Below are 24,684 nucleotides of genomic sequence, written 5' to 3' on the forward strand. Positions count from 1 at the left end.
GGTTCAGATGGTGCAGCTACAAGATGGGACCCCCTCCATCAGACAGGTCTCCCTGGCACCGTGGGTGCAGTGTCAATGAGAAATAAACACTTGTTCGGTTGACTAGGATTGCAAAATAAATGTTAAATGACACATGTGCAACCATTTTTGTAAAGTACAGGTCTGGAAATAGAACTGCAGGGCATGGATGCGGAATCTGGCACACAATTGGCATTTCCTAAATGTGAGTTAGTGAAACCTCGCCTGGCCTACCCTAGTTTTAGAGATACGTAGATAAATAAAATCCACTTCTTCCTATCAAGGAACTCAGACATGCAAGCTAATATTTAAAACACAGTATGTTTTACCCTGTCTTAGGCAGTTCAGTGTGGTAAACACTAGATACACGTGGGTAATGAACATCTGAAGTGTGGCTGGGGTTCCTGAACTGAATTTCTCATTTAAATTGAAAAACGGAAGCAGTTAAAATCTTGCCACTCAACACAGCTTAAGTGTTTTGGTAAGACTGTATCTCACTATAAATGAAAATTTAGCATTAAAATTTAAACTTTTAAGTTGAAAATACATACCAGGTTTCTAAAGATTTTGTTTTAAACAGTGTATATATATATATATAACTTTGTATGTGTGTGTGTTTATATACACAAAATATCTCAAGCAATTTTATGTTTATTGAAAATGTTTTGGTATTTTAGATGATTGGGTCAAATAAAACATTTAACTTCACCTGGTTTTTCCTCTCCTAAATGTGGCTACTAGAGAGTTCAGATTACATATGGGGCCCGCTTTATATTCCTATTGGACAGCACTGCTCTAGACGAAGTGCACATTCCTCGGAATGCTATTTCATCCCATCCTAAGGCATCTGATCCCTGCTAGAACCTTAAGAAGTCAATTCATACTGAGTGTAACCTGTGGCGGCAAAAGGCTCTACATGTTGCAAAGAGCTTTACAGATGCCAGGGAGTTTCCTGCCAAAACACCAGCTTGCACGTTACTTCGCTCATCTTCATGTAAACGTTCATCTTTCTTGAATTGACGTTTTCTTCACAACAAAATGTGGCTTAGCAACTGCCACTCCCTCGCTTTCTGGCCTGGACATCAGCTTCTTCCCAGGCCCCTACTCTGTTCACACCGCAGCTACCCCTGGTCGTCCACATGCAATTCAACCCCCCCTGAGGCTTCCACTGCCTTACTTGATTTCCATTCCCCCCTAAATAACCAAAGGCGACAACTTATTAGACTAGATCTATGGGATGGAGGATGACAACTCCTCTCAGCTAACAAATGAGAACAGCAAATTGCTGATTTTAAGTCATGTTTTCCTCAGGGTCTGCCAAAACTCAAGTCCATTTCTCCTTTTCCCTTTTTGACCCCTTGGGATGAGATGAGGGAACCAGGCCCCCACCGAATACCCTCGTCCTCTCTCCTCCCGGGTATGCGTGGAGCCAGAGCTGAGGATGTCTGCACAGACGGCGTCACAGTGTAGCGGCCCACGTGGTCCAGCAGGCTCGTCAACCGCTCGGCAACTCTCCCTCCCCAGCCCCCTCCTAGCTGAGAGGCCAGACAGCGAAGGCAGGTGCAGTGGCCACATACCATCTCTGATGAGGCTACAGAACATGGGATGAAAACTGTTACTGCTGCCCAAACCAGCACCTCTTGTGAATTTAAGGCAAAGCAAAACAAAAAAGGAACCTGGTGTCATTTCAGGGTATGCACGGTTAACCAGCAGTGCATCGACTCCAAAATATGCCCTGCTGGAACTCAAGGCACCTGTGCTGTACGGAAGGACGCCATTCCATGTTTCAGAGACGTACCCCGCAAGAGAGGCTATGTAATAAATAGCCCCCCGACACTGAAATAAAAGGGCAGAGAACATTTTACAGTTGCTTTATTTAACAAAATTTACGCCAACTTCTCTATGTACAAACGTGTTTCAAAACCAGAGCAGCAAACACACCGTTAACACAGGACTTACAATAATGCTTAAAACGCGTTATGCAATGTTTTGTTTTCTGCTCAGAGACATTTACAGATTCAAAAATTATTCCAAAGGCCGAGCAATGTTACATCTTTGTTTCCTGGGATGATTTACTTAGTAGGTTGTGAAGAAAGAGGGATGGAGCTCTTGAGGGTTAATATACTGTGTTCAGTTTAGTTTAACAAACAGCATTTGGCCCATGGTAGGGCTCACAAAATGTTTTGGGCAGGGGACAAAAATTTGGGTAAAATATGATGAGACTATGAGTCATTTTTAAAAAAATTTTCACTCTGTCATAGCTATAACAAGATGGTCTCATTTCTGACCCCCAAAAGTAAGAAACTCTTAAGAAATAAGTTTAAAATTTTATTAGTAAGTACTATTAATAAAAAATTGTGAGTACAGGTCCTTCAAAATCAAGATGGGGTATGTAAGTACTCAACACAATTCTACCCCTACCTTGTCCAATTTTGTTAGAAATGTTTCAGGACACTTACCTACATGTTAACAAGCTATTTCCTAAAGTTCTTCATATAGGGAGGACAGACATGTTTTGCTTTCTCATTTTTTATGAGTTTTCAGGAGCCTTCTCAATGCCTCAAAAAAGTACTGTAGCTCTGGAAATCCCCAAAAAACTTACATAGTCTACTTATAAAATTGAGCTCCATATAAGTTACATAAGCGGACTTTTAGGTAATACTTGAAAAGCGGCTGATGCTGCAAAGTATATTTCATGTGGACACTTACTTAACACTCTGACCTGATTCATGGTCATCTTTCCTGAAAGGTCATGCTCTAGCCTCTCGAGAAAGATGCTACCAAGCAGTGAGGTATAGAAGGAGGAGGAAAAAAAAAATCACAGCCTTCCCTTCTCAGTGTCTTGGGAGCCTTCCATCATGCCGGCAGGATACACATCTACACGCGGCTCACACTTCAGGGCACTCCCCTCTATGTGGTGAAGTGGTACACAGGATCCATTTCCCAAAAAGCACCAACTAGAAATGCAAAGGGATGAAATACTGCAACGAAATGATCCTCAGGAGTTTCTACTCGTTTGTTCATATAAATCAGATTCATCACTTACTTGTGCTTTCATTTTCTAAAAATGAGATCACACCATTATAAAAATGTGCTTCCAAAATAATTTCTAGAATATAAAATGTCTTATATTTTTCCAGCCCACATAATTTCATTATAAAATAGGAAATCAGAAAATTAGCTACTGCAGTTTTCGTATGGTAAAAAATATTTATATGTGTACACACACGCATATATACACATATAAAAAAACCCAAGTTTTAAATTTCAATAAAAATTAACCAATTAGCCAACTTAATGATTATGTATTCAATTAGACATAAGAAATGTTGATTATCTGTAATGAGAACCAACTACAAAGAATTACAATCCCACCTATCAGAAGATAAGTCTTTCACACGTGTAAAAAAAAATCCGAAAGTTCCAACTAACCAACAAAATGGAAATCTCACTCAAGTCTTTTTCAGGTAATAACGGCCCCCCAGTTTCATTCACTGCACTATTGAATTCCCTAAGGAAGGAGCAGTCTTAAAGTGAGGACAACAGAGCCGGGGCCGCCCTGCGGGTGTGTTCAGCGTGGTGGTCGCTTCCTGGTGGAGTGGGCGAGCAAGGACGAAATCCAGCTTGAGCTCCCTCAGCCAGGCCACCGACCTGCCCAAGGGGTGGTGGAGGTGCAGAGGGAGTGTTTCCTAATGCACACAAAGGTGCTGTGTGGACCAGCCGTGGTCCTGGCATCTGCTGGTGGAGAGGGAAGCAGGTGTTCTCGAGAGTTACTACCTAGGAAAGGTGAGCGAGAAGGAGAACAAGACTGTGGAGAAGATACATTAGAAGCAGACTGTGACTACCGGTGAAAACTGGGAATAGTGTTTCTATAACCTCCACAAAGACGGTGGGATGTTTTTCTATTTTGTGGATTCCTGCCTGTTTTTTTGTATTTTCATGAGGGAAAGCCTTAGGGGGCCTCAAAGGCACAAAAGGAAGGGGACAGGAGGTGAGCAGGGGAGCGTGTCACTCCGCAGGAGAGCTGGTTCAGGTAATGGCCGGAGGGACAGCAGGCTATGGGCTGGGGGGCAGTGTCCAAAATCCTAAGTGGTGGAGAGAGAGAGCTCAGCCTCCGCCCCCAGTCTGTGCCTGAGTTCTCAAGTGAAAACTAATGGTTACATTAAAGTCGTAAGTCTCTTCACAATCCTACCTTGAACTGTCTTCCCCAGTTTTATCTATGCTGTAAGAAGCCTGTTCATTCACATTTTAAATTGGTTAATGTTTGTGAGGGTGGTACGGGCAAACAGGAGCCTTACTTTTAGATATTTTCCCTCTGTGACCATGCCTCCGTTTTTGTTTTTTTTTTTAAAGGCACATTTCCTCCCCAACTGTCATAAATCAGGACATTCAAATAGAAAGCAAAGGTTTAAAAATGTTTCTTTCCTCCCCTAACATCTACTGCTCAGGCAAACCCTTGGAATCATTCTTTAAAGTGGCCAACAAAACCACAATGCTCTGTGCTAAAGACAACAATTCTGAGTACTGCCGAGTGGGTGAGGAATTTCAAAGAATAGCCACTTTTCTATAACCAAATTTAAGACAACAAAGTAGAAAGTATAATTTCCATTATGTACCAAATATGCAGCACATGAGTTAATGCAGAAAAAAACGGATGTGCACACCAAGATAGGGTTTAATTCCTCAGTAGCATTTTGTATGCAATGTGTAAAACACTCTAAACTTGCCCCTCTGAATAGATCACAGAAAATTTGTACCTACTCAGAAAGAAGGGGTGCTAAACAAAGAAAAGTCTCAGATCCCATTGGAAATCTGGAAGTTTCACTTCTCTCCAGAAAAATGCGTGTATAGATTTGTGCATACTATTTCAGGGGCTTCCAATACCTTCCAAGGTCCAGTCTCTTATCTCAGGTTAAGACTCCTGGCTCTCAACATTCCTACAAGGTTTCTGAAGAATGAGCGGTCCTCCCATTCCTACGATCTGTATTTCTCCTACTGAGTCGGGGGGCGGGGGACAAACAAACTAGAATAAACTAAAAGTAAGAAAAACAATTTGCTTCAAAGACCGTTTTTTACTTATTTGCCCTTGGAAGAAAGAACATCCCAATCTCTGGTTGCCTCTATCAAATGCCTTTGGCCATGACTCATCCACTCCTCCTGGTCTTCATACAGCCGCCCACAAAACCAGCACTTAAATAGACACTGTGATGAGTCATCAGGCAAGGAATCCACCACCTGGTAGTTGTTTTTATGCACTTTCTTAAGTTTCATTTTCAACATCATCTGCCTTTTTATCTGATTGGCCTCCTCCACGTTGCGGTAGGTCAGGCGAACGTGATGCCGTCTGATGCCTAACTGGCACCTAGTCCTCTCCGATAAGACGACTTTGAGGACATTGCCTTTGTACTTGTTGATTACCTTCATCACATTGGAGACTTCTGGAGAGTCAACATCAGGATGGTTTAACACAATGACGGGCTGGTTCCGACGGGGGCACTTAATCAACTGGTCTGGTTTAGCGGCGATCAGTCGAAGCTGTCTTGCAACCTGAAAAATTGAAGGATCCTTGAGATAGTGGCTGGGATCGGCCTGGATTTTGCTTTTCTTCTTGGATGAGTTCACTTGTTTGGTTTTATTTTTACTTATGGGAAGACTTCTGGAAAGCAGTTTGCCTTGCTTACTCAGTTCACTGCTTCCTTGTTGCCCGTGCCAGGGGCTAGTTTTTTTAGGCATGGTGCCACAAATAGCACTCTCTTTTCTTGGTTTTGGCCGAAGAGGTATATCAAGATTTTGGGACATGTTTATTGGCCCGCTTTCACTTGTCAAAGACTGTAAGTCTGAGTCTGTCTGTCTCACTGGGCAGAACGGAATGGGTTTTATTAACTGGCTCTCACTGCAAGGTATGCTGACGGGTGCTTCGCACGTTGCCTCTATAATGTGGGCGTCTTCCGAAGAATTAAGAACCCTCAACACAGCTCCTTTGGGGATCAACACTGGAGTAGCAACATGGGCGTTCCTGGTTACTCTGCTTTCAGTTTTCCCACTGCTGCCTTCTATAAACTGTGGATAGATTTGCTGTTGGGTGAGCGGCCCATTAAGACCACCATCATCCTGAGGTTTTGGGAGCGTGCCTGTGGAATAGCCAGGGCCAGTAAATGACACGTTGATTTCGTGAATACCTTCAGGAGCAGCTTTCAAAGTTCCCTTTGATGCCTGCCCTACAGAACGGCGATGTGCGTTATTTGCAGACAAAGATGACGGCTTGCCACAGGATTCGATTAACTGAGCTATCTTTCTGCGCAAGAGTTCAATTGACTTTATCTTGGACGTTGAGCTATTCCACTTAACACCCTCAGGGACGTTTTCAGACCCAGAGCTCAGAGAAAATACTGATGAGATGACTGGACCATCGAAAGAGTCCTTAGTCCTTTCAGGATTCTTTAATTCCAAAGGCTCCTCCCTGGGTGGCTGAGACCTGATTCTATCTTCTGCTGATATATTTATGTGCAAGTACTCGCTTTTAGGCTGAGAGGAAATCTGGCCTGTATTTGAAACTGCCTTGGGTTCCTCCATCTGCTTGTCTTTTGACTTCCTATGAGAGGGAACCATTTTTACAGGAATACTGATCTCCTTTCTGGATTCCAAGCTATTGGGACTTAGAGGCAACAAGCGCTTTTCTCCAGAGAAGGACATGGTTGCAGGTGACACAGCCCGGGGAAGTAACTGCTGCAAGTCGCCATGCGGGTTCCTTCCATCTTCAGCCAAAGAAACAGCAGCTTTATAAGGGAAAGGGTTGGACGCAGTGCCGAGACTGTGGAAAACACTGTTTTTTGCTACAGATGCCGGAGGATGACCTTTCAAGGAGAGAGAAGGAAGAGCCGGTCTATGTGGATACATACTACTTTTTTTCTGGAAATCCTCAACTGTGTCCAGGTTGAGGAGGGATTCTCCACGGTTGTGCGCACTAGAATTTGACATGAAAAAATCATAAGACCTGACCCACTTCACATTTTTAAGTTGTTTCTGAACTGACGACTGAAGATTATCAAGGCCTGTCAGTTTCCCAACATGCCCTTCCATCGCCAGGGACTTCGTTTGGCTTGCAGAAACCATTTTTCCTGGTCCGGCCGAACCCTTCTCTTTAGTCATATGCTCAGAATCACCCCCTTCACCCCCAGCAGCTTCAGGGCGGTTACTTTCTTCCAGAGGAAACAGTTTCAGGACAAGCTGCTGGGTCCCGTTGACGACCTTCACATCCATCAACTGGGCCAAGCAGTTGGCAGGGACGACGAGTTCTGCTGGTGCCACCACTGTTAACGGCATTCCCGGCTGCACCGGCTCTTTTGCCGGGGACAACACTTCTACCTCCACGCTTTGGTTCTCAAACACACTGCCCTCGTTGGGCTCCGAAAGGGTCACTTTATTCGGAATACACACTACATCTTTTTGGTATTCCTTTGATTCAGGCAACAACATAATATTGTGCATTTTGTCTTTATTTGTATGGAGGGAGAACCTTGAGAGTTGATCGGACAACTTATTTGGAAATGCAGTCCTTGGATTGGGAGGTTTTAAGAGCTCTGTGTTTTGTTTCGATGTGTTGGTTCTTCTTGGCTCCAGCTTGGCAACAGTTTTGGGCGGCCGCCTTCCCCCGACCCTCTCGTGTACTCTCCGCCTGTGTTTGACAATGTAGTCATTCCTAATAGCACCATAGTCACAATACTCACATTGGTATGGGAATATGCCTGTGTGTTTCACCAGATGCCTCTGGAACTCCCCTTTTGTGTAGGAAATGTAGCTGCAGTGAGAACAGATGAATTTAATCTCTTCATGTTGAAGAGTGTGCTTTTTGTACTGCAGAGGGTCCTTTGTGGAAAACCGACATTTGTCACAATAGTATTTGCCTGGCTTAAAGTTCCTTACCTTAAATTTATTAACGGAACCAGCGATGGCTTCGGCTTTATTTCCTATAGGAGTAGCACTGGGATTACTGTTCACAAAATGAAAATGGGGAGTAGCCACACCGAGGTTGCATTTGAAGCAAACATATTTGTCTTCCTTCTGGCTTGGCCCAGTACCCTTTTTCAAATCTTGAAGCGGGATTTTGTGAACACTTTTGCACTTTGCACACGTAGCAATGGTCATCATGGCAGCCTCGGCCTCTGAGCCTTGACACAAAAGAGCTTGCGCTTCTTGTCTATCTGGTCGAATCACTCTATTAGCATTCGGTTGTTTGGGTGACATGGTCAAGGAATTATGTCCGTTATTCCCTTGGGTGGTATATAACTGCTGTCCAATATCCTTCATCTTCTTTATTTGCATTTCTAAAAAGAGAAAGCCAGAAAATCCAGCAAGACTTCACATGATAAAATCCTTAGGGGCCATCCTTCATTTAACTTCATAATTGGCGGAGAACCAGTGACTTCCTGGGGGGCATAGTCAGTTATCCTTGTTTATAAACCACCACAGTAGGTGGACGATCCCAAAATAGGATCGTTCCCAATTCTCTGATATCCCGGGCAACACTAAAGGGGGAAAAAAAAAGACATCATAAAGCATGGTTAATATGTGAACCTAAGGTTTAATCTATTTCCAAACTTCTATATTTCAATGACCTTTGAATTTTATGTGAAATCTTGACATATTTTCTTAAACACAAATTGCCAGTAAAATATAATACAACAGAAATGGCAAATAAGAAGCCTAAATAGAAGACATTTTTAAATTAAGCACCCTAAAACTCATCACTTTAGACCAACCATAAACCAGCTGTCATTCAGAACAGCCCTTGATACGTGAGAGTTATTTTTAGGTGTCACAGAGAGCATCCCAGCAACTTCACAGGTATAATTTCATATTAGCCTAAATAAAACTTCATACAGGAGGATGCTATTTCAGTTTTTAAACACACAAATTATCAAGTGGTAGAGAGGGCCAGGGCTTTGGCTCAGGTGTCCATTTGTTTCTACATGACAGCTAATTAGCAGCTTGGATTCCCAGCTCTCACTCACTCCATCTGCTTTCACAAATATAAGAGGTCAATAATACACTGGCAATATTAGGTAGACAAATACTGATTCCTTCAACATCTTACTGAGCGTCTATTATGTGTCAGGCACTGAGTGCTGCAGGGCAGTGAGCAAACCCCAGTATCAGTCTGTACACTCAGGAGGGTGTAGTGAGGGGCAACAGGCAATATATTTATTTCTTGGGTGGTGATAAGTAATTGATAAAAATATACCATAAAGCCTGGCCAGGGGGACAAGGAGTAAGTATGTGATGAGGCTGCACGGCTGGCACGTGGAGGCGTGGAGTCAGGCAGGCCTCCCATGAAGCTGACGTCTGAGCAGGGACCTGGGCCAGCCAGGGAGCAGGTACTGCGGCTGTCAGGGAGAAGGGAGTTTCAAGCAGAGGAAGGCAAAGGTCTGTGGGATGTGGGCCTGCAGCACCTGAGGAATGGCAAGGAGGCGGAGAAGGGAGGGGACTGATGAAGGACAGGAGGGAGAGGAAGGAGAGGGCGATATGCTCAGAGGCAGTGGGGGTGCTGGTCAAGGAAGGTTCTAGCACAGAGTCGTAAGGATGTGGCTTTTCCTGTACCTGAGGCGGAGACGGGGGCAGTGACGAGGCCTGAGGTGATTTACATCCTGACAGAGCCCCCGGCTGCCGCAGAGACAAGCGTCTGTGAGTGTGAATGGCAGCGCGGGGGGCTGAGGTGAGAGGCGGTGGCAGAGGCGCAAATGTCCCTACAGCAAGTGCCACAATATGGGTGATGCTGATGACACCTTCTATAAAAAGTTACCTTTCTTTTTTTTTAAATAGTTACTTTTAAGTACACACTCTTTTCTCCAGAACATACAAGAACTAGGAGCCAAACAAAATTCTAGTTGGGGATCTGCTAAAACAGGTTTATTTTATGATCTTCTAAAAACCAATGAAGCCTTCTGAGCCTCAGTGTTTTCATCTGGCAATCAGAATGAAGGACACTTGTCCAACCTCTCCCACAGCGCTGCCACGATGACTAAAATACTCGAGTGTAAGAGAGCACTTCTGAAGTTTTACGGTGCTTCTAAGCGTCAAGGGGCAGACAGAGGTACCCAGTGAGTGTCTGTTCGATGATGAGCAGCAACGTGAGGGGGAATTGGCAGCTTCGTTCTGGCACACTGCTCACGGGCCAAGAGCCATGCAAAGTCAGTCTGAACGTAGGGTCAAGAGAATTATTGCATATTCAAGTCCAGCATAAAACCTGCCCTTTACAAGCATTTTTTTGAAAGGACCATAAGAACAAACCATGTTTAACAACAGGCTTTGTTTTCTTTGGCAGTGTTGTCTTTCCCTGTTTCGCTTTTGCAAAAGACAGCTGCCTCCTCTCAAAAGCAGCTGAACCCTGGTGGCATCTAGGACTCAATCAGACTCGCAGCAAGTGGGCAGAGGCCCCTGGGGTCACAAGGTGCTCCCTCTGCCTTTAGTGTTCAAACACATACCTGTGCAAGGGGACTGTGAAAAGGGCAGGACATGTAAGCTGGTAAGCACGGGTAAAGACAAGGACTTCCATTTCCCACTGCACTCCTTGTATACACAACAGGTGGAAGTTTCAGGAGTCACTAGTAGCTCACATGCATTTCATTTTCCAGAGTTGTAAACTGGATTTAGTGAAGGGAGACCCGAGACACTACTAGTACCAGAACTTCTAGAAGCAGAACTTCTGCTATTACTCAGGTAATCTCAAGCGAGATTAGCTTGGATTCCCAGCTCTCATTCACTCCATCTGCTTTCACAAATGTAAGAAGTCAATAATACACTGGCAATACTAGGTGGACAAATACTGATTCCTTCAACATCTTATTGAGCGTCTATTATGTGTCAGACACTGAGTGCTGCAGGGCACTGAGCGAACCCCAGTATCAGTCTGTACACGCAGGAGGCTGTAGAGAGGGGAAACTATTACCTAAGCTATTACTCAGGTAATCTCAAGCAGATGAGAATGGGTCTACAAACATCCTCATCCCCCTTGATAGACCCTGCACACCATTATAAACCTGCACACCTCTTCTCTCATTTAGTCCTCGGTTCTCAATTCCAAAGATCTGCGTACCAGTTGATACCACATCTGCTATCTACCAGCCCTGTAATCCTGCTAACTACAGAGAGGGAGGGGGCAAAAAGACAGGAGGAAGAAGGGAGGGAAGAGAGGGGAGGAAAGAAGAAAGTAACTCACTTGCCTGGCACAATGTGCTTACCAACTGCTTCAACATTTTACATGTTAATCCTAAGAAATTCTCAAGAATCTTGTGATGAGATTCCTCCATTTGAAGACTCACCCAAACCAGGATTCCAACTGTGCATTTTTAGTTTTCCAGCACCTTTCCCAGCCTCCAGGATTCTTCAAAATTTATAGAAAGCAGTTTTGCCATTTTCTTTCCAAGTCCTCTTAAAACTTGGAGGTGTCATTCCTCCTAAAACTGAAAACTTGAAATCCCAGATAGACTGGACGGTAAGATCACATACTTGGCAAGAAGTGGAGAGCATCCTGATGGAGGAATGTCCCCAGAGAATGAATCAAGCCAGCTACAGCGGCGAAGGAGTGCAGTCTGCTCAGAGGTGTTTCCATAAAACTATCTCGCCAGTTATTCTGAATTAAGATTCCTTAGGAGCAAGTGCCGGTAGGAAGTGCGAGGCTGTGATTAGCACATATGTTTAATGGGAGGCAAGACATCTAGGCCACGTTTGAATTACGGTCACCTGTTTCCAACTGTCTTCCTGGCTTCTAAACCATTCTCAAGATAATGCAGTGCTTCTACACCAGCACTTCCTCAGTCCAGGTGACAAGGATGTCAGGTTTCTTCAAAACAAGTAATGATCTCTTTGGCCTTTGTAACGTGTGTGGCTAATTGTGGGGGGCGGAGGGGAAAGACCTGAGCAGGCCCCATGACAGGAGTGAATGGACGTGGTGAATGGCAGGGAAAAACTAAGGTCCTCTGCTGCTGGTGCTGCATGTGAGCCCATCTGAGGCCGTTGCACCTGAGTGACCGGCTCGAGAGCCCACTCCCTGCGTGCAACTCGCTGTCTGGCTCACATAAGGTCCAACCACCTGGGAAGCTGGGTCGTCTTGGCAAACCGCTGCCCAGGGGTCTGATAACTAACCTAGGCTTATGTGAGGTGATAAAAGGTGGTGCGTGCCTGACACTAGAAGGGCACTCAGTAAACTGCTGTTAACATCAGTTTCGGTGTTGACCTACCTTTCAAATGCATGTCTCTATTCCAAAACCTCTGCATTTGACCTCCTAGGACTAGAAACTTACTTTTTTAAAAAAGATAACTTAGGAGGGTTCTCAAAAGCATAGAAAATACTTAGTATTATGAACCCTGGACACAAGAAATCAAGTGTCCAATGAATATTGTCTGTTTTTTCACAGCATGCAATGAGCTTTTTAATGCAGAATTATCTACAGGATCTGCCAAAGATGACTGACACACCCCGAAAAGTGCATGGTGTGTCACAAATGTGCTTCCTGAGTCTTGTCTCTTCCTCGGGAAAGGCCGTACAGCATGCCCTGCTGCTGGCTTTTCCTTTTGACTTTGAGCTCACTTGCCCTGGTTTCTTATATTTATTATGTGGACAGATGGAGAAAAAGATTAAGTTTGTCAGACACCAGGTCAGTGACACTGGGGCCTATAAAAACCATGAGGGTTGTAGAAGTTCTTATTAAGATGGAAGCAATGGATTTCTAAGTACTGAAAATGTCAAATGCTCAATAAGATTAGAAGAGAAATAAGTAGTAACACGATTTAAAGCTACAGACTCTGGAATCATTTTACAGGGGTTGAAATCCCAGTGCCATACCTTTCTAGGTGTGTGACCTGGGGCCAACTGTCTGCATCCTCATTGGTAAAACATGCAGTTAACAGTACCTATGTCACAGGCATGTCATGAAAATTACGTGATAATATGACGTATAGTGCTTAGGTAAGCTACACATCATAAACTATTAAAAAAAGAAAATAGAGAAAGAAATCATGCCAATCACATGAATAGTCAAAGGGGCTAAAATACATGCTTCTTCGCTGCCTAGCACTTGCTCTTTCCAGAATATACACTGAATCTCACGTCATGATTTCAATTGTAGTTACTGGATTGTATAGTCTAAAACACAGTTTACCTCTGGGGTCAAGACCATCACCTAACCTCAGCGGCAAAGTGACTAACATGAAAAGATACTTGAACCACATACAGAGCATCCCCTACAACTTAGGTTTATGTAGGAGCTAGTCCTGAACTCCTTGCTCCTCTCCAAGCCCAGCTGAACTGTGAAATATCCCTGTAAGTGAATGAACATTTACAAGCTGGATGTTAATGTGAGAAGCGGCTAGCCAATTGCATCACATATGCTCTACGTGCATCATCACCTAGTTTTTGTTCGTGAGAGATGCCCACCAAGTCAGTAGTAGTTGACTGACTGCATTATCATTTTTGGATGGAGAAGCAGATTCAGGGTGCTCTCTCCAGAAATCCTTCCATGTGGCTTCTGCCATATCCACTGCCAGGATGGGGGGGGATGCAGCTGCAGTACCCATGAAGAGCAAAGGGAATGGAGTTGGAAGGTATGCAGTTCAAACTCTGATTCTGTCCCTATTTGTTGGATCCTTAGGCAAGTGATTCCCTCTGCTCATTGTCAGGCAAGGAAACAGGCTTTAGGATTGTCAAACTTAAAAGGTAATTAGGAGAGCCAAAGAAGAGAACATATGCAAAGCTCTCAGCCCATGGCACAGGTGCTCAAAGATTTTCTTCTGTTCCTTTTGTCTAGTTATAGCAAACACCGGTCCAAGAAATGTTTCCCAGCAAGCAAAATTTTAAAGCATTCTACCTCAAAGTGCCCAGCAGCATGTAGACAAGTAATACCTGATTGGGGGGGGAAAAAAAGGTAACATTAGGCCTGTAAAGTGTTATCACTGCCCAGGTAAAATGGTATTTAGGAAGAAGCTGGTAGCTCACTCAGCGAGAACTCTTTCAGACCATTACAAAGAATCAGAACTGAACTGAATGGGTACATAGTTCTGTAAGAAGAAAAACACCAACTAAGTATTATTTTCTTTTTGCCAAACGACCTTGCACTTCGAAATAACCAAAGTGCAAATTGGTGGCCCCTGAATGACAAAAAATACTTCCAAATATTGCTGACAAATGTACCGCTTTTGGGATTCTAGATTTCCTTCTGAAACCAAATGTGACACTTGGGCCACAGAATGGGGCAAGAAGGCTGGACAAGAAAGCCTCTGTTCTGATTCCTTTGCTTTCTAGGGGAAAAGTATAAGAGTGGAAAAGACAATGACCTTGGGAGATCAAGAACAAGGTTTAAAACCTAGGTTTTGTACACAATAGCTGTGTAATTCTGGATCTGTTAACCTCCCCTGAGCCTGAGTTTTCTCACTTGTAGAGTGGAATGATAATGCCTAATTTACATGCTGATGTGAGGAAGAGGTATATGCAGACAGCAGGTAACCTTATGCTTGGCAAACAGTACATGTTCTGTTAAGAAATAAGTCAACCTGTTTTTGTAAGACTCCTTTGAATGTAGAAGAATCCGGAGACACTCCTGAGCAGCAGAAACTCAGCTTAACAAATCAGCCAGATGAGATAAAGGACTCGCAGCAGGAGGTCCTCAGGGGGCTGGAGGCCAGGATCTCCTCCACAGCCCCATCTACAAAGGAGTTATTTGGAGACAGACATGACACTGTGAAGCTCTTTAACTGAGACTATATGAGAAAACAAAGTAAGTTATCACATAGGGGAAATTATACTCTTGTTAGCATTAAAAAAAATACAAGGTAAAAAACAAAGGAGTATTACAAGCAACATTACAAAACTGTGTGTTACTGAACACACACCTAGGGTAAAGGACACATATATTTTTGTATTTCCTCCCCACCTTGTTTTGGCTTAAAGAAAAACCAAATTTTGCAGATGAAATGGATTAAGGGTTTAATAAAAAGTATAATCAAACACAGAAAAAATATCCCCCACTACACCAGTGATTATTAACCTTGGCTGCATTAGGGTGACCAACTTGTCATAATACGCCCAGGATGTTAAACTTAGTTTTGAAGGAGGTCACTGGGATGGTCACCTTACTGCACACTAAGATTTCTTGGAGAGCTTTAAAAATAATGATGCCTGGGCCCCACTGTGTGTGGGGGTGGCTTTAGGAGTTTTAAAAGCTTTCCAGGTAAATCTAATGTACTGCCAAGGTTAAGAACCACTACCTGACATTACAGGTGCAGAGGAGTGTGTGGGAATGCCAAGAATACTATGAGCATTGTTGTGCCATCTTTTACATACCCACCCAGGCAAGGGTGCTGGAGACGGGGGCAAGGCCACTGCCTTGGAGGGTAGTGGGGTAACTGGGCAAGCGGACTCTGGGTCCAACCCTTGCTTAGCCATTTGACCTTGGAAATGTCATCACTGATACTCTCTGTAACGTGTATAAGGACAGTAACACTTTACAGATTCTTGGAAACGTAAATGTTCCTGGGACGGTGCCCGGCAGTGTGCGAGTACAATGAACATAAACCAGGACTGTTTTAGCCCCACCACCTGCCACAGGCAGTCTTTCAGGAGTGTAATGGGAGATGGAGAGCAGTCATAAATGGGTGGTTTTAGTGAAGCAGTAAATGCCGTACCAGTGACCTGATCAGGATGCTCTCCGTGGCTGGCTGGGTTTGGCAATCCTGGACCATCTTGACTGAAGTCAGGTGGACGGGGTGCTGGGTGGCTGCAGAGGCACATTCATACATTACCTCAATAGTCCTCAAAGTACACCTTCAATTATCTGCTGCTTCTAAGATGACAGAGCTGGAGAGGCTGTGTGTCTTTTCCCAGGTCATGGAATTGGTCAGCTGGCGTCTAACCTAAATTCTTTTGCTTTCTGCTAGCAGGCTGTGTGAGACTGTGAACTGAAGTCACAGCATCTACTGTCACTCAAGTATGGTTCTTACTTCCTGCCCGGTGCTGTCAAGCTGCAGATGAGTCAAAAGCGTGGCAAGTTCCAGGGCTCTTCTTTATTTTGGGCCTTGTCTTCTCAGGCACCAAGCCCCATCTGGCCTCACACCTGCAGGCCCAGGCATAGGCTTCTACATCCAGGACCTTGCGAGGCTGCCAGGTACTACACAAAATGCCCTGCAGCAGAAGCCAGGCACTTGGTTTTAAGTCCTGGGTCTGGGAAGCCTAGGTTGCCCCCGGGGAATTTTCTTCTAGAAAATAAGGAGAATGAGCCCCCAAGATACTTGTCAAGCAAGGATGTGTGGCCAGGGAACACAGGAACTTAAAATAAAAAAGAAAAGGTTTCCTAGGACTCAGGTGACCTAATACATCAGATTGCCCTTTTCCTGAGATGGGCTGGGGCACGCGGTTTACAATTCTTCCCAGGTGATTCTGCTGCCTCGCCACCCCCACTCCATGATGAGAACATCTGGATTACATAGTCTCTGGACCCTTCAATCCAAGGATGGATTCTGGAAATTGCAATTGGCTGGGTTGGCATGCGTGAACAAAGAAAATGCAGTCTACCCCAGGCAGCTTGAGAACAATCCAGGACTGGGAAGTCTCACTGTGAGGACCTTGTTTATCAGTCAACAGGATAGGACATGGCACAGGGGGCACTCAGTACAAATTGGTTGAAGGAATGAATAAATGAGTGAATGAATGAAATGTCCCAGCCTTCATGGCAACAACCATAAAAATATTCTTTGTTCTTCCTCTTGCCCAAAAAACTGACCCGGATCCCCTTACTTAAAGACAAATACACCAGGGGAGATCACGGCATTCTTTTTTCTTTACATTGGTATCAATTAATTTTTAAAAAATCGGCAGAGTTTGACATAGTATCAGGGAGGAGGCTCAATAAAATAATGCCCTCCTTTGTCTGTTTTCCAAAATGCATTTGTAATGAATGTTATCAGCATAACAAAACCGGACACATACAAAAGGCTTATTTTTCAAGGCTATGTTACATCTAGGATAAAAAATAATTTTAAAGAGTGCGTCCTAGGTGAAAGAGAACATTGATATCAAACAATTAAAACAGCCTACCATTCTCCTTGCATTCTGAAGAGACTTTATGATACTGGTTTCTAAACACCTATTTGCTGGGCTTCGAGAACCCTCCACCAGTATCTCCTGCTGTGTACATACATCACTAGCTGGGCTGAACTTTGCATCCGTGACTCAGAGAAAGGGTAAGACATACATTCCTATTCTCCCTCCTTTCCTCTAGGAAAGCACTGCACGCTCCTGGAGACCACGGCTGTCTTACTCTTGGTGGCTTCAATTCTAAACTTAGGTATTAATCCTCAAAGGCTGTAACACAACATTACAATTTAGCTGTGTACACTTTCAAAAACAGGACAAAGTGCTATTTCACTTTTTAACTTGTTTAATGTTAGGCTAATTATTCATTATCCTAGTTTTTAAAGTCAGCGTTATTTTAATGCGGTACATTTACATAGAGGGACTTAAGTGTTCTCTTTCTTTCTCTCCTTTGGTTTCCCTTTCCGGTGAAGAAATACTCACTTTTTTGCACCCTGCCTGAAACTGCCCAACAACCCCAGATCGCAAGACAGAAAGGGCAGCTGGGATGGGGAGGTCCCACAAAGGCTGCGATCAGCATCGGAGCAAGTCAAACCTTCACCATCCACCCTCCCCTGACTCCCCTCTCCCACAAAAGATGCACAGGTCCTCGGTGGACAAGCCCTTCCCGGGGCAAACGCCGCGAAACTCCCAAGGAAAGACAATGCCAGTCCGGTTTTCAAGTTTATTGTTGGCACTCTCACACCAATGGTACACGGTATCCAAGGCGAGTCCACATCTAACAACGTGGTGCTAGGACGGGAGGCGCGGGCGCAGGGGCTTAGTGCGTGGTCCGCCGGGGCCGGCCCGGCCGTGGCGGGGCCGCCGGGTCTCCTCTAACCACTGAGAGTCACACCACGTCAACGCTTACCTCCGAGGCCCGCAGGAGGCTTTAAAAATGGCCTCCTGACGACACTTCCTGCTCGGAGCCGACCGGTAGAAATCCTCGCAAGAGATGCATCATTTAAAACGCTGGGGGCGGGCGGAGGAGGCCGGCTCCGCGGCTCCACACCGGCGGCCCCGCAGCCCGCACGCCGCCGCCGCAGGTCGCGACCGGCGCGCGGGGGACGAGCCTGCGGGGGTCGCGGCGGCACAAAGGGCCCGCACCCCGGCGCCGCCCCGGCGCGGGGGTCTGGGCAGCCCCCGGCCCGAAGCCCCCGCCCCGCCCCCGGCCCCGCCTCGGGGCCTTCGCCGCACGACGCCGGCCGCTCGGCCGGCCGCGCGGCACGCGGGGCCGCGGCCCGCACGGCCCGGCCCCGGACTGCCCACCCCGTCCCGCCCAGGCGCGGCCTCGTCAGGCCCCCCGCCGCCCCGCGCGGTCCCCGCAGCTCCCTCGGCGTCCCGGCCCGCCTCTCCCGCGCGCGAACCCGGGGCCCTCGCCCTCCGGCTCAGCCACTCACCCGGCCGGCGGATCCCGGCTCCGGGGAAGGGGCGTCTACACCGCCGGCCGCAGGCCACCGCCTCCGCCGCCGCCGCCGCGCCCGCTGTAGGTCCCTACTCGGGGGGGCGGAGTCGGGCCGGCGCCGCGCGTGCGCAGTGTGGCGCGGAGGCTCGGCTGCGGCGCGGCCGGCGCCGGTAGTCCGCAAGGCTGCGCCTGCTCCCGCCGGCTTTCCGCGCCCCCGGGAGCCCGAGACGCATCTCGGGCCGGCTGCTGGGCTCCGAGCTCGATCCAACTCGTCCACACCCACTGCATGCAGTGGCCCTGCTCTGGCTGGGTGCCCGCAAGCTCAGGAGTCTCCTGCAAAGGGGAACCGATCTCCTTCCATTGTCTCCCGGGAGGACCGTTCGTGAGCGCCAGCTGTGTGCCAGTGCTGGGTACAAGCCTAGGGCGCAGTAGCTCCCTGCCCGCGTGGAGGTTGAAGTCCAGCAGCGAGTGAGGGAAGGAGCTCAGCTCTTCAGCCTCCAAATTCTTCCTCTTTTGAAAGCAGCAGTGAATGACATGGCCTTGAGTCGGGTTCGAATCCCGACTCTCCCGGACTCTTTTTTTTGCATTTTAGCTTCAAGACCTTGGGCAAAGAAGTCCCCTGATCGCCTGACCTCTCTGAGGCTCGGAGTTGCTTGCCATTACTAAAGGTGGGGAAGACCATACTTGAAGCCCAGAGCCTCATCTATCTCACGTAGGTGGTTGTTGAGGAGCAGGCGAAACAATGATTGTTGGGAGAGTCTGGAGATGGTGTGATCTCATTTAATGCCAGTGTTTTTTCCTGCTACTTGGACTCCAATACCATTTTCTGGGAACCTCACTGCACTCCCAACACACGCGCGCTTTTGACCTTCCGGAAAGAAAGTGTACCTAGAATAGACCCCTCTCTGAGTAGAGAAGGGGGCCAGTCCCAATAATCAGTGACTCAGATGCTGCTCCCTACAAAATTAAAGTGCTCCCTAGGAACGGCAGACTATGGTAGGGAGCAGCGTCACCGGACGCGCAGTCTCTCCAGGAATAACAGCTGAAATTTTATTTCAAATCTCCGGAAGGAGCACGGCTAGTTTCCAACAACTTCCTGTTGGAGGCCAGAGGTCAGGGTGCGTGGACATTGGCCAGAAGCAGGGAGGAGATGCAGAGCTGAGGGCAGGTCTTCAACACGGAGAAGTGGAGTTCAGGAAGACAGTGTCAGCCACAGGGCCAGCAGGGAGGCAGAAATGCCCACCACTGAAATAGGAAGAGCTGGGGAGAGAGAATGTCAACCCAGAGACCGACCACCAGCAGCAATTTCTTTCTCCTGCTCTTTGCTGCAAGGCCCGACCTTCATTCCTCATAAGGGAGCCTCCGAGTCCTCTATCTCCTACAGCTCAGAAAATCTAGTGCACCTATTCTCAGAAAAACCCATTTATGTACAAAGAGTTCCATCTCCCTCAAAAGTGGGGTGGGCTTGGGAAGGACACTGAGAATCTAAACTGGGCCCTGCCTAGAAATCTGTAGTGGCAGAAGCAGCTAAATCAGGATAAACTGTTAATTCTAAGTATTGGAGAATCAGAAGTCTAAGCATTTGAGTATTTTTCCTAAAATGTAGCTGAATCGTTGCCTCTCCTTGTGACTTCCACTCATGCATTGCAATTCTTCCCTCTTGAGTCACACAGAATTAATGAAAGAGCACCTCTGGCTTTCCTGGCAATTTTTCTGGAGTTCGATAGAGCCGGTTATAAATCCCAGCTCAGGCACGAAGAAGCTGTGAGCCTGCTCCCTAACCTGTCTGAACCTCAGCTTCTCATGTAAAATTCAGCAAACAATAGGACCTAGCTCACAGGTCACAACTGTCTACATTAAACAAGAGAAAGCAGGTCAAGGCTTAGTGCAGTCCCCGACAGATTTACATTTCTCAGAAGCCCACATTCAGCTAGATAAAATGCTTTGTGGAGGGTCTGGAAGTGGGGGTGTTTCCAGCTTGGAAAAGGGCCAAGAAGGAATAGAGACCACTCCCATTGAAACCCTTAAAGTTGACATATTGTGGCCTCTTTAAGCAGGGAGAGTTCACCTGGACCTTCAACCAGGGCACGTGTCCAACATTTACGGCTGCCCTTGTGTCTTCTTCCCCATCCTGATTAGTTTGCCTAAATCCTTTTTCAGTGTTCCATTGATCATCTCTGTTATAGGTTGAATTATGTCCCTACAAAAGATATGTTAAAGTCCTGATCCCCAGTGAATGTAAATGCAAATTCACACCTGTGGATGTGACCTTATCTGGAAATAGGGTCTTTGCAGACATAGTTAAAATGGGGACATTAGGTGGGCCCTAATCCACTGTGATTGGTGTCCTTAAAAAAGAAGAAATTCAGAGAGGCGAATGCCATGTGAAGACACAGAGAAACACAGGGAGAAAAGGCCATGCAAAGACAAGGCTAATGTGGGGTTATGTTGCCACAAGCAAAGGAACACCTGGGGCTGTCAGAAATTGGGAAAGGCAAGAATCTCTCCCTATAGCGTTCCCAGGGAGCATGACCCAGCTGACACCTTGATTTTTACACTTCTAGCCCCCAGAACTGTGAGACAATAAATTTCTGTTTGTTACAGCAGCCCTAAGAAACTAATACACGCTGCTGGATATGATTGCCTAATGAATAGGAGAGAGGCGGGAAGACGTGTGAACCAAACTAGTCGTTGAGTATAAGGGTTGGGAGATGTCCGTTCATTTACTTGTTCATTCAACAAACATTTACTGAGTACCTATTTAGTGCAGACACAAGCAAGCTAGGTGCTGAGGATAGAGTACTCGAGGAACAAAATCAGGCTCCTTCAGGGAGCATTCTTGTTGCTGGGGGTGGTGGACCTCAGGCAATTAATGGAATATATATAATTAATATTAGGGAGGGCTAGAGGTCAGAGAGGAAAAACTGGGTAGTGTGGTGTGGAAGGAGTGCAAAGCAAGAGAAAGGATGATAAAAAAGGCTCAGTGAAGGGGACTTTGAAGATGAGCTCTAAGCCATGAGTAGGATTCAGCATGGGAAGGTGGAAGAGAGCTTCACACAAAGAGCATGTGCAAAGACCCTGAGATGTGCAGAGTTGCACACGTTTGAAGGAGAGAAGGAAGGGCTGCAGCTCTAGATCATCCAGGGCACTTAACACATTGTGATCGTAGGGAGTCATTTATGGCGATTCTGCCAGTGAGGACCCTGTGGCTCGCGGAGGAAGGGACTTGACCTCAGTGTGTCTCAGAAAAGGGCCAGGTCTCTAACAACCAGGTCTGGATCTTTGGGCTAGTTGCTGGAGTGGGGGGGAGCGGACGGAGGCGGGCAAAGACATGTAAATCTCAGGCATTTCAAGACTGCATAAACAGGAGACCCTAGGAAGTGGCTTTTTTTGTTTGTTTGTTTGTTAAAAATATTTCAGGAATGTCTAGTCACTTCTTTGAGCTTTTGTTTGCTCACCTGTGAAAGAGGGGGAAAAGGCCTCTTTGTTCAGGTTCCCCAAGGTCGTATAGGACTACCAAAATACTCAAATTCGGTGCTCCTCCCATTCCTGGGACGCAGGGGGTGGAGCCTACAGAGTCCGAATACCAATCCCGTTACTCCTTGGTACGGGCTGTGTGGCCTTGGGCAAGTTACTGCCGGTCTCTGAGATGCTTTTGCCAACTCAAAAGGGGGCGGAGGAGCGCGCCTGAGACTAGGCTCGGGTTCCGGACACGCTGTGCCACCTGGCGGCGCTGCGTTCTTCCCCAGCACTGCGGGGAGCACCCGCCCTGCTCAGCCGCCTCTGGAATCCCCGCGGGACCGCGCGGTAGGGCCGCCGGAGCCGGGAGCAGCGCACCGGGCATGCGCGGCCGGTAGAGCCACTCGAGGCAGCCTCTACGCCTCCCCGCACTGCCCCCTCCGCCGCGAGCGCGGGGGCTGTAGTACCGCGGGAGGCCTGTGGCGTCGCTGCGCGGCCGGCCCTGCGGGTTCCGCGCTTGTAGAGCTCTACCCAGCGCCGGCAGCTCTGCGCTCACCTGGCGGCTGGCACAGCAACCTGGGCGCCCCCAGCCCGCGGCGCGCCCTCCCCGCGACTCGCTTCTTCGAGATGTGCTGCTTTGCTTTTGTTTCTCCTAGGCCGCGGGAGCGGCGGGGGCTGGACGCTTCCCGCTGGCGAGACTCCCGGCCCAGCCGCGTGCGCTCTCGCAAGCGGCGTTTGCAAAGTTGGTATTTAACCAAAGGCAAATGCCTACCTGGGGATCCAGAAGAGTGGGGTCAAAGGGGCTCCTGATGATTCACAGCCTCCCAGTCTTCACATTTTCTTACACTGACAAGTAAATGTGCGCCCCCGCCTCTGGGCTGTAAGTTCCACCAGCGCACGTGTCCGTGTCACGGCTATTTTGTTCATCGCTGACGCGCCAGGGTTAGCATATGCCAGGCCCGGAACAGACCCGGCTTCCAGGACCAAGCTGGCCTGAGCCGCCAGCGTATCTTGCTTGAACCAGGGGTAGCCAAAGCCTGAATAGGACAGGGCCGTCCCTGAAGAGGTTCCCGAGGGAGGTACAAAAGAGAGTGCAAAAAAAGGAGAGGAGCGTTTAGAACGTTCATCGAAATCGGACACAGCTTCGGCATCCCAGCGCGGGATCCGCGGAACAAGGTAGGGGAGTTCGGGGGGGGGCGGTGTACTCTAACTCAGGTCCCTCGTGGCTCTGGCTGCGTTCTCGCCGCATGCAGTGGACGCCCCCTTGAGAAAGGATGGGGGCGGGGGGAACACCTGGTCCTTTGAGGCAGTTCTAGGCTGCGGTGATAGCCTTCCGCCTCACCTCCCCGCTTCCACTCTCATCCATGCTGAAGCATCCAGAGTGCTCCTTCCACAAAGCAAATGGGATGGAGTCACTCCCCAGCTGAAGAGTCCTTGCAGGACCCTCCAGTCCTATACGACCTGACCTCCCACAGCACCCCTTCCTCACTTCTCATTCCTGTGCTCCGCCACGCTGGCTCCCTCTGCAGGGCTGATGCACAGGGCTTCTCTCGTCCCAGGACCCTAGCATGTATTCCTTCTGTCTGGGACGTCTCTCATCTTTCTCCTCTCAACTCAAAAACCCCCTTCTTAGAGGTCTTTCTAACGGTTTAATCTCCCATAGCCATCACCTCCCCGCACTCTAGCACATCCTTGTGTTTATGTTCTTTATAACCAACTGAAATCATTTACTATTTGTTTACTTGGGTCTTCTCATTCTTCTACACAACGGAATAAGTTATGGGTCTGTCTTGTTCACTTAAGGAGAGGGCCTGGCACTCAACAGACACCTAAGATAATTGAGTGCCTACTATCTTGGTGGAAGTGGCCCGAGCTGAAAGCAGACTTGGAATCCTCAGGTCCAAATATTGACACTTAACTCTTCCTCTACTCGTTCATCTCTAAATTTTCTCATCTGGGAAATGATGGGGATAATAATAGTATCTGAAACTGAGATGAGTTAACTTTGTCGAAGACGGAAAGAGGTGCTCAGCTTGAGAGCCCTAGGTGATTTAGCTATTGCGTCAGTTTGGATGGGCTAGGTTACATTGTAGCCATAAACAGCCCCCAAATTTCAGTGGTTTAAAAAGACATAGGTTTATTTTTCATTTATGCCATATGTCCACCATAGATTGCCAAGAACTTGGCTCCTTGACATCAGCCACCAACTGATGTTGCCAAGGCAAAAAGGAGAGCTTGGCTTAATTGAGTACTCTTAAACTTCCAGTCAGAAGCTCTCAGAAGGAAAGACTAAATTTTCAAGTCTTACTTGTAGCCAGGTGTGATCATGTCACTGGGTTTCTAGTCCATGGGAAGTAAACAGACCTAGAGTATGCATAACATCCAGAAGTGTTCTCAAAGAAGGGGCATGCAATTCTTTGCCCCTTATTCCCTCTGCTGGCTTAAATAAAGAGATGAAGAAGTAACAACTGAGGCTTGCACAGCCACTGCGGATTAGGTAATGAGTATAACTTGCTAAGGATAGTAGAGCAACAAGGTAGAATGAACCTGGGTCCCTGATAATCACAGAGCTGCCATACCTGCCATCTACTGCCGAACCCCTGACTTAATTTAATTTAATTTTAAAAAAAAATTTTCTTTTTAGATATTGTTTATTTGAGAGAGAGACAGAGATAGTGAGAGA

General features: G+C 47.0%; 1 protein-coding gene across 5 annotated transcripts; it reads right to left on the reverse strand.

Annotated features, from left to right (window-relative positions):
* Window positions 1-1,874: 1,874 nt before the first annotated feature.
* Window positions 1,875-22,796, reverse strand: ZNF518B (zinc finger protein 518B). Of its 5 annotated transcripts, XM_027600398.2 has the most exons (5): window positions 18,538-18,566; window positions 15,694-15,785; window positions 14,563-14,714; window positions 9,260-9,401; window positions 1,875-8,543 (listed from the first exon to the last, which is right to left on the reverse strand). In XM_027600398.2, exon 5 carries the CDS (start codon window positions 8,338-8,340, stop codon window positions 5,095-5,097), a length of 3,246 nt encoding a protein of 1,081 aa, XP_027456199.2. In that variant the 5' UTR covers window positions 8,341-8,543; window positions 9,260-9,401; window positions 14,563-14,714; window positions 15,694-15,785; window positions 18,538-18,566; the 3' UTR covers window positions 1,875-5,094. The 5 variants fall into 5 exon arrangements, with proteins under 5 accessions (XP_027456199.2, XP_027456200.2, XP_027456201.2 ...); XM_027600399.2 differs by lacking the exon at window positions 9,260-9,401; XM_027600400.2 differs by lacking the exons at window positions 9,260-9,401; window positions 14,563-14,714; window positions 15,694-15,785; window positions 18,538-18,566 and adding an exon at window positions 22,774-22,796.
* Window positions 22,797-24,684: the final 1,888 nt, after the last annotated feature.

This window comes from Zalophus californianus, chromosome 2 (assembly GCF_009762305.2).
Source record: "Zalophus californianus isolate mZalCal1 chromosome 2, mZalCal1.pri.v2, whole genome shotgun sequence".
Taxonomy (NCBI): domain Eukaryota; kingdom Metazoa; phylum Chordata; class Mammalia; order Carnivora; family Otariidae; genus Zalophus; species Zalophus californianus.

Bases quoted from the DNA above. Each gene is read 5' to 3' on its own strand.
- ZNF518B (XM_027600400.2), bottom strand. From the start codon at position 8,340: ATGCAAATAAAGAAGATGAAGGATATTGGACAGCAGTTATATACCACC.